Source organism: Typopeltis vanoorti, chromosome 8 (genome assembly GCF_054136105.1).
Source record: "Typopeltis vanoorti isolate ZY-2024b chromosome 8, IOZ_Tvanoo_1.0, whole genome shotgun sequence".
NCBI lineage: Eukaryota > Metazoa > Arthropoda > Arachnida > Uropygi > Thelyphonidae > Typopeltis > Typopeltis vanoorti.
Window position 1 is genome coordinate 68123244 of NC_143556.1, and position 15526 is coordinate 68138769.

General features: G+C 37.4%; 1 protein-coding gene across 4 annotated transcripts in view; it reads left to right on the forward strand.

Annotated features, from left to right (window-relative positions):
• Positions 1 to 15526, forward strand: part of LOC150104072 (CUGBP Elav-like family member 1) — a 579257-nt gene that overhangs the window by 40957 nt on the left and 522774 nt on the right. For all 4 annotated transcript variants that reach the window (XM_090397270.1, XM_090397273.1, XM_090397272.1 and 1 more), the window contains exon 2: positions 8712 to 8881. In XM_090397270.1, the coding sequence (XP_090253396.1) occupies positions 8712 to 8881 (170 nt within the window). The remainder of the gene's footprint in view (positions 1 to 8711; positions 8882 to 15526) is intronic.

Sequence of the window (15526 nt, forward strand, 5' to 3'; positions counted from 1 at the left end):
ATATTGAGATTCCATTGTAATCATGTGCCCTAACTGTATGTTATTCCTAGTATTGTTTAAACTACTGTACTTATGATGTCCCAAGATACTTGGGATGAAATATTTATGAATTAAATAGTCATTACTGTGGTTATTACGTGTGTTTTTAGTGATAGTACCACTGTGATAAAGAAGTACGCTCTACACTCCATGTGTAGAGATAAGGAGGTAATTAAATAAAAAAATAAAAAGGAAGAGGAAAGGATCTGAGAAGAACTTAATTTATTTGCGGATGCAAAGTTGGGTAGAGCAATAGTGAATACATATGATGTCAAAATTTTGCAGGACGATTTGGATAGATTGGCACACTGGGCTAACGAGAATGGATGTCAGTTTAATGTGACAAAGTGTAAGGTTATGCATTTTGGAGTGAAAAGATTAGCAGCAGTATACCACATTATACAGCAGTATACCACATTATACCACATTATACCAGGCAACTTGAACAGATGCCTGGTATACAGCAGTATACCAGGCATCTGTTCAAGTTGATGACATTATTACAGACTCCATTAACATCAAACGAGGAGTAAGGCAAGGATGTGTGCTGTCACCTCTTCTTTTTAACATCTACTCAGAAGCCATATTTCAAAAAGTCTTGGAAGGAAGAAAGGAAGGGATTAGTGTAAATGGTGAAATCATCAGTAACATCCGATATGCCGATGATACAGCTCTTCTGGCTGACAATATTCAGGATCTTCAAAATCTTTTGGAACTAATAAATGCAGAGAGTGAAAAAATGGGATTAAAAATAAATATCACCAAAACTAAATTCATGGTCATAAGTAAGAAACCAATTCTTAATTTAGCACTTTCTTTAAATAGGAAACAAATAGAAAGAGTGGCAAAGTTTAAATATCTGGGATGCTGGTTAAATGAAGATTGCAATCCAGAAATGGAAATAAAAGTTAGAATTGAAATGGCAAGAAAAAATTTTCTCTTGATGAAATCAACACAGTGTAACCGCAGTTTAAACTTAGAGCTTAGAGTACGCATGGTTAAATGCTATGTATGGTCTGTACTGCTGTACGGTGCAGAAACTTTGACCTTGAAGACAACATCAATAAAAAGACTACTTGAAGCCTTTGATGTGGTTATACAGACGAATGTTAAAAACCCCATGGACAGCAAAAACGTCCAGTCAGGAAGTACCGGAACAAATGGGGAAATCACGTGAACTTTTAGATACCATAAAAAGAAGGAAAACTGTATATCTTGGTCACCTACTTCGTAATGAAAAATATAAGATACATCAATTGATTATAAAAGGGAAGATAAATGGAAGAAGAGGACAAGGAAGATGAAGAAAATCTTGGCTGGCAGATATCAGACAGTGGACTGGTATGAACTCTGAGAGACTGCTCAGAATAGCTGAGAATCGCTCAAAATTTGCCAAGGTGGTCGCCGACCTCCGATAGGAGATGGCACTCGAAGAAGAAGAATACCACATTGGTGGAACTGTACACCAGGAAATTGACAAAGCCAGAGATTTGTGAGTGTTGGTGGATAGGGAGTTAAAGTTTTTTTTTTTTGTGTGGGGGGGGGGGGACACAGCAAAAGTGGCTAAATCAGCTCATCAGATCACTTGGTTACTGAAGAATACTTTAACGAGCAGAGACAAGCAGGTTATTGTTCCTCTTTATCGAGCCTTGATAAGACCCCCATCTTGACTACTGTGCCCAGATCTGGACGCCAGAGTTTCTTCTTGATGGGGGAGGAGGTAGAGAGGATCCAGAGGCGAGTGACCAAGATGGTAACTGGTCTGTAGAATGAACTTTATGAGAACAGGTTGAAGATCTGTGGGTTACAGAAATTGGTTAATAGGCAGAAAAGGGATGATATGATTGAGACATTCAAATTACTGTGGGGTTTTTACAAGATTAATTCACAGGAAATTTTTCAGTACAGGTCTGTTTGTAGGAGAACTAGGTGCCATCCATGGAAACTGAGCAAGAGTGTATTTAGTAAGGGTGTTAGAACTTGTTTTTTACTTGGAAAGTGGGGAATGAATGGAATAAGCTGCCTTAGTCTGTTGTGGGTCTCATGACTGAGAATGAGTTCAAAGCAAAGTATGATAGATAGTGTGCAAATGCTGAATAGTTCTTGACAAGATGTTTAGGGGCCTCCCTCGATGAGTCTAAAGACTCCCTGGAGTTGCCTGTAATAATAATAATTGTGCCACTATATAAAGCACTGGTCAGACTACACTTGGACTGTTGTGGTCAGATTTGGTCACCTGGATTTCATTGTGATGTGGAAACATCGGAGAGGGTCTAGAGATGACTAAGACAATATCAAGCTTCTGGAGTATTGGCTATGGAGAAAGAGAGATTGAAGGAATGGATTGCAGAGTTTGGTGGATAGGAGAGAAAAAAAGAGGTGATATGATAGAGATGTTTAAGTGAGGAGATTTTATCGGATTAATGCTGAGTAATTATAAAAAAATTAGAAGGCAAGAGAGGAAGAATCAGAGGCCATCCCTGGAAGTTGCATGTGTGGTGAAGAAGGGTGTGAGGAGTAATTTTTTTATATAGAGAATTGTGAATGAATGGAACAAATTACCAGAATATGTTGTTAACATAGGGAGTAATAATGAAGGGGATACAAATCCTTTGATGTTTATCTGCCAGTAAGCAAAACTCTAAGAACTAGGACTAAGATCTATGAGTTTCATATCGAAAAACTATCGGCAAATCCTACCAGCTCTCAGATTAGAACTCTCCACAGACTCCTTAAGAAAGTCACTTCTTGGCCTGTGGAAGTCACTAACAAACTAAAATCTTATAACTCTAGACCCCCCCCCCCCGATTATATGGACTCCCAAAAATACATAAACAAAATGTGCCATTACGTCCCATAGTGGATGGCATTGATTCCCCCACATATAAATTAGCCAAACATTTAGCCAAAACGCTCACACACTATACTGGTAACACACCATCACACATAAAAAACTCAGCCCACTTTAAAGCCAGTATTGAAAACCTCTCACTCCAACACACTGACATAATGGTCAGTTTTGACGTCTCCTCCCTATTCACTAAATATAAAATTGGGTGCTGCTATAGACCGGGTGATGGAGTGGATGGTGGGGATAGTATGCATAAGCAAATAGAAGAAATGAGTGGAAGGAGGGTAATTATTATGGGTGATTTCAATTATGGTAACATTGACTGGAAAGAGGAGAGGGCACATGGGAGGAAGGAATTGGATTTTATGCAGTTATTAAGGGACAACTATCTACGGCAACATGTATTGGAAAATACCAGGGGGCAGAGAGTGCTGGACCTAGTAATTGCAACTGAGAATGTAGCTGTAACGAACATGACCATGTTGCCACCAATTGGTGAGAGTGACCATAAGGTCATGACTTGGGAGGTGGCTAAAGGAGTCGAATTTACAATTAAGACAGGGTACATGTGGAATTACCAGGCTGGTAAGTATGACAAGCTTAGGTGTGTGCTTGGCTCAATGCCATGGCATGTAAAACTGCAAGGGCTGGATGTTGATAGTGCATGGGAGGTGGTTAAGAACTGTTTGCAGGAGGCAATGGTTGACTGTATACCAAGAGTCCGAATAATAAATCAAGTAGGGGTTAAATGGATGAATAACACTATTAAGCTTGAGCTGCAAAAAAAGAAACAATTGTGGAGGGAATTTAAGGAGAAGGGTGACCATCAGGTGCAGGAACAGTATAAAGCTCAGGCCAGGATGGTAACAAGGGTGGTAAGAAAAGCAAAAGCAGATTACGAAAGGAAATTGGCCATGCAGGCTAAAGAGAATCCCAAACAGTTTTTTCAATATGTTGCAAGTAAAAGGAAAAATGCTCATGGTAGAATGATCTTAAAAAATGCTGAGGGTAGGGAGGTAACCGAATCAGTCGATGTTGTGGAATTACTGAGCGAGCACTTTGCAAGAGTATATCATCCAGGTGGTGACTTTGCAGAAATGGAAGAACCAACAGCTTATACTGGAATTGTGATGAATGAAGTAGAGGTAACTAGTCTATTACAGAACCTCAATGTCAATACATCTGTGGGATTGGATGGTATACCAGCTCGTGTCGTACGTGAAGCGGCCAAAGAATTGTCAGTGCCCTTGACCATTTTGTTTAATTTGAGCCTCAGGACTGGGTCAGTCCCAAGGGGGTGGAAAGAGGGGAAAATAGTTCCACTGCACAAAGGTGGTTCCAAGGCTGCTGTTGAAAATTACCGGCCAATCAGCATAACAGGAATCATTATCAAGATCTTAGAGAAAATAGTCAAGAGGAAAATACAAGATTGGATAGAAGAAAATGGGATACTGTATTGGGGACAGCATGGTTTTGTGAAGGGTAGGTCATGCCTCAGTAACTTGCTCACGTATTATAACACAGTGACGGCTGAACTGGATAAGGGAAATGGGTTTACAGTGATTCTACTGGACCTTGCTAAGGCCTTTGACAGGATACCACATGGAATTCTAATCAGTAAATTGCAGCATATGGGAATGGACATAGGGTTGATGAGATGGATAGGAGGGTGGTTGACGGAGAGATATCAGAGAGTGGTTTACTCAGGAGTAGAGTCCACAAGACGGCCTGTGACTAGTGGTGTGCCACAAGGATCTGTTTTTGGACCACTGCTGTTTAATTTGTTCATAAATGATATAGGAAAGGATCTGAGAGGAACAGTTCATTTGTTTGCAGATGATGCGAAGTTGGGTAGGGCAACAGTGAATGCAGATGACGTCAAAATTTTGCAGGATGATTTGGATAGATTGGAGGTCTGGGCTAGGGAGAATGGATATCAATTTAATGTGGCAAAATGTAAGGTTATGCATTTTGGGGTGAAGAGATTGGAGGCAGTTTACTGCATTGATGGAACCGTGCTCCAGGAAATTGATGAGGCATGAGATTTAGGAGTGTTGGTGGATAAGGAATTGAAATTTAGGGGACACATTGCAAAAGTGGCCAAATCAGCTCATCAAATCAATTGGTTGCTGAAGAATACGTTGACAAGCAGAGACAAGCAGGTTATTGTTCCTCTGTATCGAGCCTTGATAAGACCCCATCTCGACTACTGTGCTCAGATTTGGTCACCTAGGTTTCTTCTTGATGGGGAGGAGGTGGAGAGGATCCAGAGGCGAGTGACCAAGATGATAGCAGGTCTGTGGAATGAACTGTATGAGAACAGGTTGAGGATTTGTGGGTTGTAAAAATTGGTTGATAGGCAGAGGAGGGGAGATATGATTGAGACATTCAAATTACTGAAGGGTTTCTATAAAATTAATTCAGAAGATATTTTTGAGAACAGGGCTGGTTGTGGGAGGACTAGGGGACATCCATGGAAACTGGGCAAAAGTGTGGTTAGTAAAGGTGTTAGAGCTGGGTTCTTTACTTTTAGAGTAGTGAATGAGTGGAATGCGCTCCCTGAGTCTGTGGTGGATGCTGTGACAGTGAATGAGTTTAAGGCGAGGTATGATAGATACTGTATGAATGTCGAATAGTTGTGATGAATATGATTTGGGGCCTCCCTCGATGAGTCTAATGCTCCCTGGAGTTGCCCGTAATAATAATAATAATAATGTCCCACTCAAAGAAACCCTAAAGCTCATCCAAGCCAAGTTTCCTCCCAATATCTCAGCCCTATTTGAGTTCACAGTGAACTCAGGCTATTTCGTTTGGCAAGGAAAGTTCTACAAACAGATAGAGGGAACAGCCATGGGTTCACCACTTTTCCCACCCTTGGCCAATTTCTTTATGGAGACCTTTGAAGAGAAAGCCTTAAACTCCGCCCCACAAAAATCCACTATTTGGCTTCGTTACGTGGATGATGTGTTCTCTATTTGGCCACATGGCTCAGACACACTCCACTCCTTACTAGCACACTTAAACAACCAACACCCCAGAGTCCAAGTCACCTTAGAAAAAGAGGAAAACAACACCCTCCCCTTCCTAGACACTTTAATCACTTGCCAGCTTGATGGATCTTTGGTTTTCTCTGTTTACAGAAAACCCACCTATGCTGGCAGATACATTCACCAGCAATCCCCCCCCCCCTCACAACAATATGGGGTTATAAAACACTATATAACAGGGCAAAATTAATCTGCTTGCTCAGATGACAAGGCCCTAACTACTGAACTAAACCACATCCTCAACACTTTCTTAGCCAATGGCTATAACCCCCAAAAAATACTAAAACCAGTAAACCACAACCCCTCCCCCCCTCCACAATAAAGATTACACCAAATCTATCACCATCCCCTACATCCAGGGCACCTCTGAGAAAATAACCAATATCCTCAAAAAATATGACCTTACTTCTTGTTACAGACCATATAAAAAGTTGGCATCCCTTATCGCTCTACCAAAGACCAATCACTTCCCCTAGACCTACCTGGTGTATACCAGGTCCCTTGCAGCTGCAAATTGTCCTACTTTGGCCAAACAGGCAGGACAGCAAACATCAGGATTTCAGAACACAAAGACTACATCCGGTTTCACCAGTACAGCCGCTCTGGGCTGGCAGACCATGCCTTAGATACCCACCATAGAATTCGTTGGAAGAAAACAAAAATAATACACCGCAGCAAGTTTAAATACAAAATATTATTCAAGGAATCATCAGCAGCTCTAAAAAACGTTCCTAACCTCAACAAATTTGGGTGCATGAAACTACCCCAAATTTGGGAGACTTCAGCCCACCTGCCAAGACAACCAAATTAGCCCGCCAGAGGGCACCATTAGGACTTTAGGAACAATACTAGTTTCTTGCTTTCTTCCTCATTTGCTTTTGTTAGTGCCTGCATGCACATACCATATCTTTATGTTCCTGAAGATGGCAACGTGACGTTGCCGAAATATAGAAGTTATTCATTAAAGTTGCCTTTAATTAATATACTTTATATGCGTTGTTAATTTCGTAAACTAATTACCAGTTATCATAGATCTTAGTCCTAGTTCTTAGAGTTTCGCTTACTGGCAGATAAACATCAAAGGATTTGTATCCCCTTCATTATTATTAAGGTTGCCAGAAAAATAGCCTTTTGGCTTTTATTCAGCATAGGGAGTGTTAAGGATTTTAAGATTCAATATGTTAAATATATTGTCAGTTGAGTGAACCTCCCACAATGAGTCTGCCAACTCCATGGTAGGGTGTAGTAGTAATAATATCAAAATCTTAGAAGTTTGTATGAACATGGCAGTATAAGAAATCAATGCAGTGATGATAATGATAGTCCAAACTGGCAGTTTACCAGACATTGCTTTTTTTGGGCTTTAGTTGTTCCCCCCCCCCCCCCACTCAAAGTATGCATGTTTTTTGAAGAATTAATTCCTTGACTTATTTCTCAAATTATAGATAACAAGCCTTTTGTAGTTTTAAAAATTACCTTGTGATTTTGGTATATTTGTTTAATTGCACAAAAATTTAAAGTAGATATTTGAATAAAGGATATAAATATCCATTGTTGTTTTATAGCTATGTGCAGAGACTTGCCTATGCAACTTAAAATGGTTCTTTTTTTTTTTTTTTCCAGTTAAGTATATTTAAAAAAAAAAATAATTTGGAAAACACCTTGAAAATTTTTCTTTACATTGATATTTTCTCCATATTTTAATTTTAAAAAAGTTAAAATGCTTTTTTTGCAAATGCAAAAATGACAAAAAGGAAGAAAAGCAATCATAATAGCAAAAACATTCTCACTTGGAGGAGAGAGGGGTGTTAGCAAAAAGTAATTCTAATGTAGGGGGAGGGAATAGTATGCCAACCAAAATTTTAAGTCCAGAGATAGTCTAGAGTCATTCCATAGTTAGTACTTGGATGAATTTCATCACCTGGTGGGAAACTACCACCCAGTTAATAAACAGCAGGGTGATTTCAGAAAAGAAGATCTGAAGTGGCTTAAAAGTTCATGTTTGGTTTCTAGAACTGGGATTCTGGATTGTGGTACCAACAATCTATCTATTGTACTAGTGTACTGTAGTCATTATTTCTCTAGGGGGGGGGGAAGAGAGAGAGAGAAAGCACTTATTAGGTCTTGAGATGATTGTCTCCCAAACTTTGGTAAATTTATACAGCCATACTCGTTGAGGTTTGCAGTGTGTTTCAAGGCTGCTGTTGATTCCAGAAACAATCTCTCTGACATAAGTCGTTGTTTTGCATACTGACAAACTGTTTTTTGTGCTCTGAGGATGATGGATATAATATCAACAATAAGTTAATAAATAGTTGGAATCAACAGATTGTACTGAACCCTGCCCACCATAATGTGAACCTCAGCCACAACCATTCTGATTTTTACTCCTCTGCTATTCAACTATGGTGTACGTGAGATGACGACAACCTAATTCATTGCACTAGTGTACTGTAGTCACATGAGAACAATAATGTAGCTAGCCCAAGAATTCCTTCCATTGTTAGCAATCCATTTTTAATTTAATACTATGTCTGTTTTACACAAGTAATGTTATGCCTTGATGAAGCCTAGCAAAACGAAACTAGTGGTGCCTTTTAGTAATAGTTTTTCTATTTTATAATTTGGTTATATAGTCATAAGTTATTTTTAAAAAATGTCCAATAGCTGTGAACTGTTCGAGCTGTTTCAGATAAGGAAAAAATGTAAATGGTAATTTTAGAATTTTATATAGACATTGTTTTTGATATTTTTCTCTGTTTGTTTTACTATAGCATTATGAACTCGGCTCACAATGAGCAACCTGATCCAGATACAATTAAGATGTTTGTAGGACAGATTCCTCGTACTTGGGATGAAAATGATCTGAAAAAAATATTTGAAGAATTTGGGCCTGTTTACCAGATAAATGTTTTAAGGGACAAACTTACTGGCCAAAGCAGAGGTAAGATTACACAGTTCTTTTTTCCTTCATGCCATTGTTTAGTCTTACCAAACACTGGTATAAAGTTTTTTCCTCATTATTCCTTGCCTTCCATTCAATTGTAGATTGAATGTGACTGTTAATCATTATGCAAAGTAATACAGTTATATTTACTTTTGATGCTGTTTAGAAAAACTCTTCATATGGGTTTCTGTGTGTTCTATGAGAAATACAGTGGCATGTTTCATAAGTATTTTGACGAAACAAGGGCACTTGAAATGTTAATATGATGTACAGTGAGTATAAAATCAGATTTTTATTGCACAGGTCTTGTTAGCAGAGTTCATGTTCAATTAGAAATCTTTTGCTGTCTTGGTATATGGTGTAGTGGGTAGATTGGTGTAAATTATTGCATATCAGTTGTGGATTCAAATAATTTTCATTCTGGTATAACTTGTCTGCTATTGATCATTTGTATCATCATCATTCAAATTCCTGATATACAGGATGTTTCAAAAAGAATGACCCGATTTCAAATAATTATATTTAATAATGAAAATGTGATACAGTTACAAAATAAATTACCAATTATGAAGTAAGGCCTAAAGTTTCACTCACCACAATTACAAATGGTACAAGTCGTATTCATTTGTGGTTCATGGTTGTAGAGGTATACAATTTTCAAATTGGGACATTCTTTTTGAAACACCTTGTATATGCCCCTAAGGGGGGGGGTACAGGATACAAGAGTACTACATGAAAAAAATTACATCATTACTAACTTCCTATCTACAATTTTCCTCCAAATCAGTCTGTTACTTGTCAAGACTCCAATATTATCAGATCTTATATTTCTATCTTCTAAGGCACTTATTACCATATCAGTCCACCTATATGTTGGTCTTCCTCTGAGTCTTTTTTCTGTCAACCTGGCAGAGAACACTTGATTTGCTAATCTGTCCTTCTCCAAGTGACCATACCACCTGAAATTAGCTCTGCTAACACATTTCTGGATGCTCACAATGTCAAGTTCTTTCTTAATATCCTCGTTTTTAATATGATATTGCCATTAATGCCATCTGTTCGTGCCCCTAATCTTTCTCAGGACTCTCATATCTGCAGTCTCTAGTCTTTGGTTAAAGACTAATTTTACTTCTGACCCAGCTGTCTGATCCATAACTTAAAATTGGCTTGAACACTGTCTTGTATACAGCTAATTTAGTGTTTTGGCTAATTTCTCTCTTATTCCATATAACTTTATTCAGTTGACTTCCTCCAATACCAGTTTGTTGATTCTATTGTGCATTTCCATATTTAATTTACCATCTTCACTAAAAATCGTGCGTAAGTAGTTGAAATGTTTCATTTCTTCTATAGGTTTTCCATTCAGAATGCAGTTGATATTTTCATTGCTTCTGTCTATTTTCATTATCTTTGTCTTTTTATTGCTGATTTTCATACCAAATCTATTACAACAGTTATTAAATTTAGTCAGGGAATCTTGCAGACTTGTAGCAGATTTATTTAGAAGTATAACATCATCAGCATAAAAGTAAAGAGCTGAGATTAACATCTCCTGTTTTGATATCTGGTTTAATACCACTTTCCTTCTTAATGAGATCCATATAGATAATGAATAACAGAGGGGATAATGTACGTTCTTGTCTGACACCAGATTTAACATTAAACCATCTTCCTGTACTTCCTTCAATTCTAACTGCTGACTTACAACTCAAATAAAGACTCATTATTGCTTGATATAATGCCCCACGTTTTGAATACCTTCTGTCTCTCTCTCTCTCTCTCGGCACCTTGTCATATGCCTTTTCCAGATCTATAAAAGTTAAATACTGATCTTTATTATATTCCCATGATTTCTCATTTACTTGTTGTAAAGTGAAAATCTGATCCTGACAGCTTCTATTTGGCCTGAATCCAGCTTGTTCTTCACCAAGCTTTTCTTCCACAATCCTTATCAACCATTTCTCAAGTATACTTGAATATATTTTACCAGAAACACTCAGTAGAGAAATACCTCTGTAATTTTCACATTCAGTTTTATTTCCCTTTTTATATATGGGTACTAAGAGAGCTCTACTCCAACCATCTGCAATTCTTCCCTTTGCCCAGGCCTTCTGAACTATGCAGTGCAGCCACTGTAAGACTTATTCCTCCATACTTGAGCATTTCTGGTCGAATATCATCAACTCCTGCTGCGTTTCCACATTTGAGGCTTTTGGTGGCTTTTTTTACTTTAAGTATGGATGTGTATTTCTGATTGTTTGTCTGAGTGTTTTTTACTACTGTTCTGTTATCGCTGCTTGTTTCATTTAGCAATTTTTCGAAGTAATTACTTCATACATCAAGGATATCTTTTTCACCAGTTTTCATGCCACCTTTATCATCTCTAATTCCTTTTACAGCATTCTTTCCTTCATTTCTAAGCTTTTTCAACAGCCTCCAGAATATTTTGTCACCTTCTTGATATTTATTTTCTGTGTTCTTACCAAAGTCTTCCCATGTCTTTTGTGTAGCTAGTTTTACACAGCGTTTAGCTTTCTTACATTTGTCATTGTATTCTCTAAGAGCACAAGCTGATTTATTTGCCAGGAACTTTTGATATGCTTTCTTCTTTTCTTTAACTTGTCCACCATGGAGTGCTGATTTTTCTATCCCTGCAGACAACCTCACCACATGCTTCTCTGGCTGAATCAATCAGTGTTTTCTTCAGGGCTTGCCGCTGAATCTCCAAGTTTTGGTTCCCTATTCTCAAACTCTTTCATTTTTTTCTTGAATAATGTTTGTGTATTTTAGTCTACAGTTCACATCTGAGAGCTGCTTAACTTTAATTTGCTTTAAAACTTTCTTACATGTCCTTCTTTTCAATATGGAATTCAATTTTATCCTGCTCAAGACTAAATGATGGTCATTTCTAATTTCAAATCCTCTGTACACTCTGGTGTCCTGCACCAGGGAGAAAAATTCACTATCAACAATAACATAGTCAGTGAGACTTTTCTTATTCCTTGTCTCTTCTCTCCATATGAATTTGTGTATATTTTTGTGGAAAATTGTGTTAATAATAACCAGTCCATGTCCTGAGCAGAAATCCAACAAGTATTTGTCGTTATTATTAGCTTTGCTCTTTTTTTTTCAAATTTTCCCAAAATATTTTTGTATGTTTACAAAATTTCATTTTGTAAACATACAAAATGAAATAATTTCATTTTGTATGTTTACAAAATCATTTCCTACCCTGCTATTTAGAATCCCAACAAGCACAACTTTTTCTTTTTCATTGTGTCAGTTGTTTTTGTAAAGCCTTAAAAAATTCCTGCACTTCTACCTTAGCAGAACCTTCTGTGGGACCATAGGTACAAATCAGTCTCATTGTCCAATTCCCCCATTCTGATATTTGCCCATATCATTCTACTTGAAATTGCCTGCCATTCAAGAAGATTAGCCTCATATTTTTTGTTGAATACTATTGCTACTCCTTCTTTTCCTTGATTGTCATTTCCTGAATATAACATTTTGTATTTATTGCTCAGAAAGATCTCACCAGTTTTTTCCTTTTTTGTTTCAGTCACCCATATTATGTCGATCTGGTACTTATCCAGTTCCTCAGCTAGCTCCATTTCTTTGCCATTCAGGCTTCTTATATTGATAGTACCGATCTTGAACTCTGGTGATGCTGAGTTGGGATGGGTTTTAGGATTTGTTCCAGTAGCTGACTTTTGCCGTTTGCCCTGGTTCCGGCAAAAACAATGGGGGACCTTGTTAACCAGGTGACGCCCCAGCTGGCATGAAATTCTGTCATGTTGTACCATCATTTTATGTTTTGGTTTAAGCCAATAAGAATAAAATTTGGTCGGCTATATTCCAAATTGCAGGCTATCCTCGTTTGTTCAGTATCCAGGTAGATTATCCAATCCTCACCTCTCATGGTGCACCATGAGAGGTGAGGATTGGATATTAGGTCAGAAGTCCTGGTCGGTTCTCTGCATTCCTTTAAAGGCTATATGGAAATTTCCTCTCGGTTATGTGGCTTTGATCCTTAAACACCCCTTTATATGGTGTGGGTAGATTGGTGTAAATTATTGCATATCAGTTGCGGATTCAAATAATTTTCATTCTGGTATAACTTGTCTGCTATTGATCATTTGCATTATCTTGCAAAACATTAGTATAAAATATAAATGTTTTGGTTTGTTGAGTATAGACTTAAATAATTTTACAGATTGCTTTCTGAGATTGTAATATTAGTCTAATTTTTGAAGTGATAGTGCTTGAAACTTAACATTCTTGCTTATTTACCATTTTCTGTTTAATTTATGTAATATTATAAGCTTTAAATTTGTGTATAGTTTGTTTTGAAATAAATTAAACATTGAAATAAATGTTAGTAAAGGCAATTTTTATGCCAACGATATTCATGTATCTACTTCTTACTACAATATACCTCTAAGATGTGTGTGGATGGAGGGCATTCTACCTCTAAACACATCTCACCTTCTCTACTGATTACTTAATCCATCAACTACACACCACCTTATCTACTGCCTACCAGTGATAGTGTTAGTTGTCTGTAAATTGCATGTGTTCTCCTGGCTGATTTGCCTGCATGTCGGATGAAAAACTGAAATTTCCGGGAGAAAAAATCCTGCAACCTTCATCTGAGTTTGGCTAACTTACCTCTAATTGTAAAAGCTCATAAGAAGATCCCTCTCATTGTGACAAGAATCAAAATGAGGTCCTTTCTATTCGAAGCATGCAACATATTTATTATTGTCCAGCCTTTACACAATCTGGTCTAAATATAATTATAGTCAATGCTCTTAATAGAACTTTTTTTTTTTTAATTATTTTTTTATTTGTTTGAATTGTTCAGATTGTTCAGTTGCATAGTTCTGTGTCTTCATTCTGGCAAATATTTTCTAAACCACTATGTTAAAATTACAATTGATGCAATATGTATCATCAGCATGTGCCCCTTACTATTTGTTTCAGTTGGTAATTCTTCATAGCCTAAGTCTTAGAGACTGTAGTTCAGTTGATAATGATGATGCCCTTTTGGAAAGATTCTGGATTAGAATCCCATTTAGGAGGTGAAGAACCTTTATAAGACCTTTTTCAATTTGAAGGAGCTAATCCTGAATCAGAAAAGACAGGTTGTTTATCCTTCTCCAGAGAATACATGCATGTGACAACCAGAGAAGACTATGCAAATAGAATTGAGGAACTATAAATACAATACAAATACAATAGTTTTAACAGATTTACTACAAATTTAATGATTTTACAATAGCTGTCATAGTTTTAAAGACGTTTCTATAAAGCACAGTAAGGGAAAATCTTTCATTTAAATCAAGTTTAATAAAATAAAATAAAATTTAATAAAAAAAAATAAAAATACAGACAATGTACTTTTGGTTCTCAATTTCAATTTAGGATACTATTTTTTGACACTAGAAAAATATGGTGGAACTCGTCAACATATGTGTAATATCTTTTCTTTATATGAGGAAAGTCCCATTGATTAAGTGGCTATGGTCAACCTCCTTTCATTTAGTCATTAATCTGTAGTTAGTTCTTCCAGGGACTATTTGCAGCTTTTAGTTTTATTGGCAACATTCACTATAAAATTTATAGGCAACAATTATAGACTAAAACCATTCAGTCAATGTTTTCCTCATTCATTATTACTGGTATCATGTTTATCTAATAGTGTTATCACACTATCAGGAATAAGCAAAATTTAAAAAAAAAAAAAAAATTGCTCCACATGAGGAAATGTTTGAAAAGATGACAGGTACATACTGACAGTATATATATAAAGTAGAGTAGTACTCTTCTCATAGATATTTAAGAAATAAATGAAAAATTAGCTAACTGTTTCATACTGCTGGAACTTAACTGGTTTCCTATTCTAATTTACACTCGTGTAGACCTACACTTTTTACCGTGTAGGCATTCAGAACCAAAATCCTATTGAATAGGTTGGTTACTCCTTATTCCTGGAGGTATCCTATGACTGTAGCCTGTGTGTTCACGGGGCCGGTTTTTCTGCTTGCAGGTGGACAAACCCTGCTTCCCACACCCAAGACTGGCTAACTTGGCTATGGCTGAGGAAGATCCTTGATCTCCTCACGTCGTCGACGGGAATCGAACCTAGGACACTCCTTCCCCTGGCATATGGTTGCGAAGCTTATTTATTTATTTATTAAAGCAATTATTAAATCTTCAGTTTGGTGCACTGATCTTTTGAAGGAGTATATATGTCACCTTAGTCTGTGCAGTTAACCTAGTGGCTATGCACTTTGCAACCATATGCCTGGGTGTCCTAGGTTCGATTCCCATCGACAACGTGAGGAGCTTAAGGATCTTTCTCAGCCATAGCTAGCCGGTCTTGGAGTGGACAGCAAGGATTTTCCCCCAGTTTATCTGGGGTTTTTCATCCTGCAGGAAAACCGGCCCCATGACCACATAGGATATATTACGGCAAGGAAGACAATGGGAAACCATCTTGCTTATAGTCATTTCCCTAGATGGTGGCGTATGTAGCCGCCCCTTAAACAGCCCAAAGGCTATAACCACAACAACATGTCACCTTAAGAGTTTTCCCACTTCTGTGTATGCCACTATCTAAGATAATGCTAGCAAATG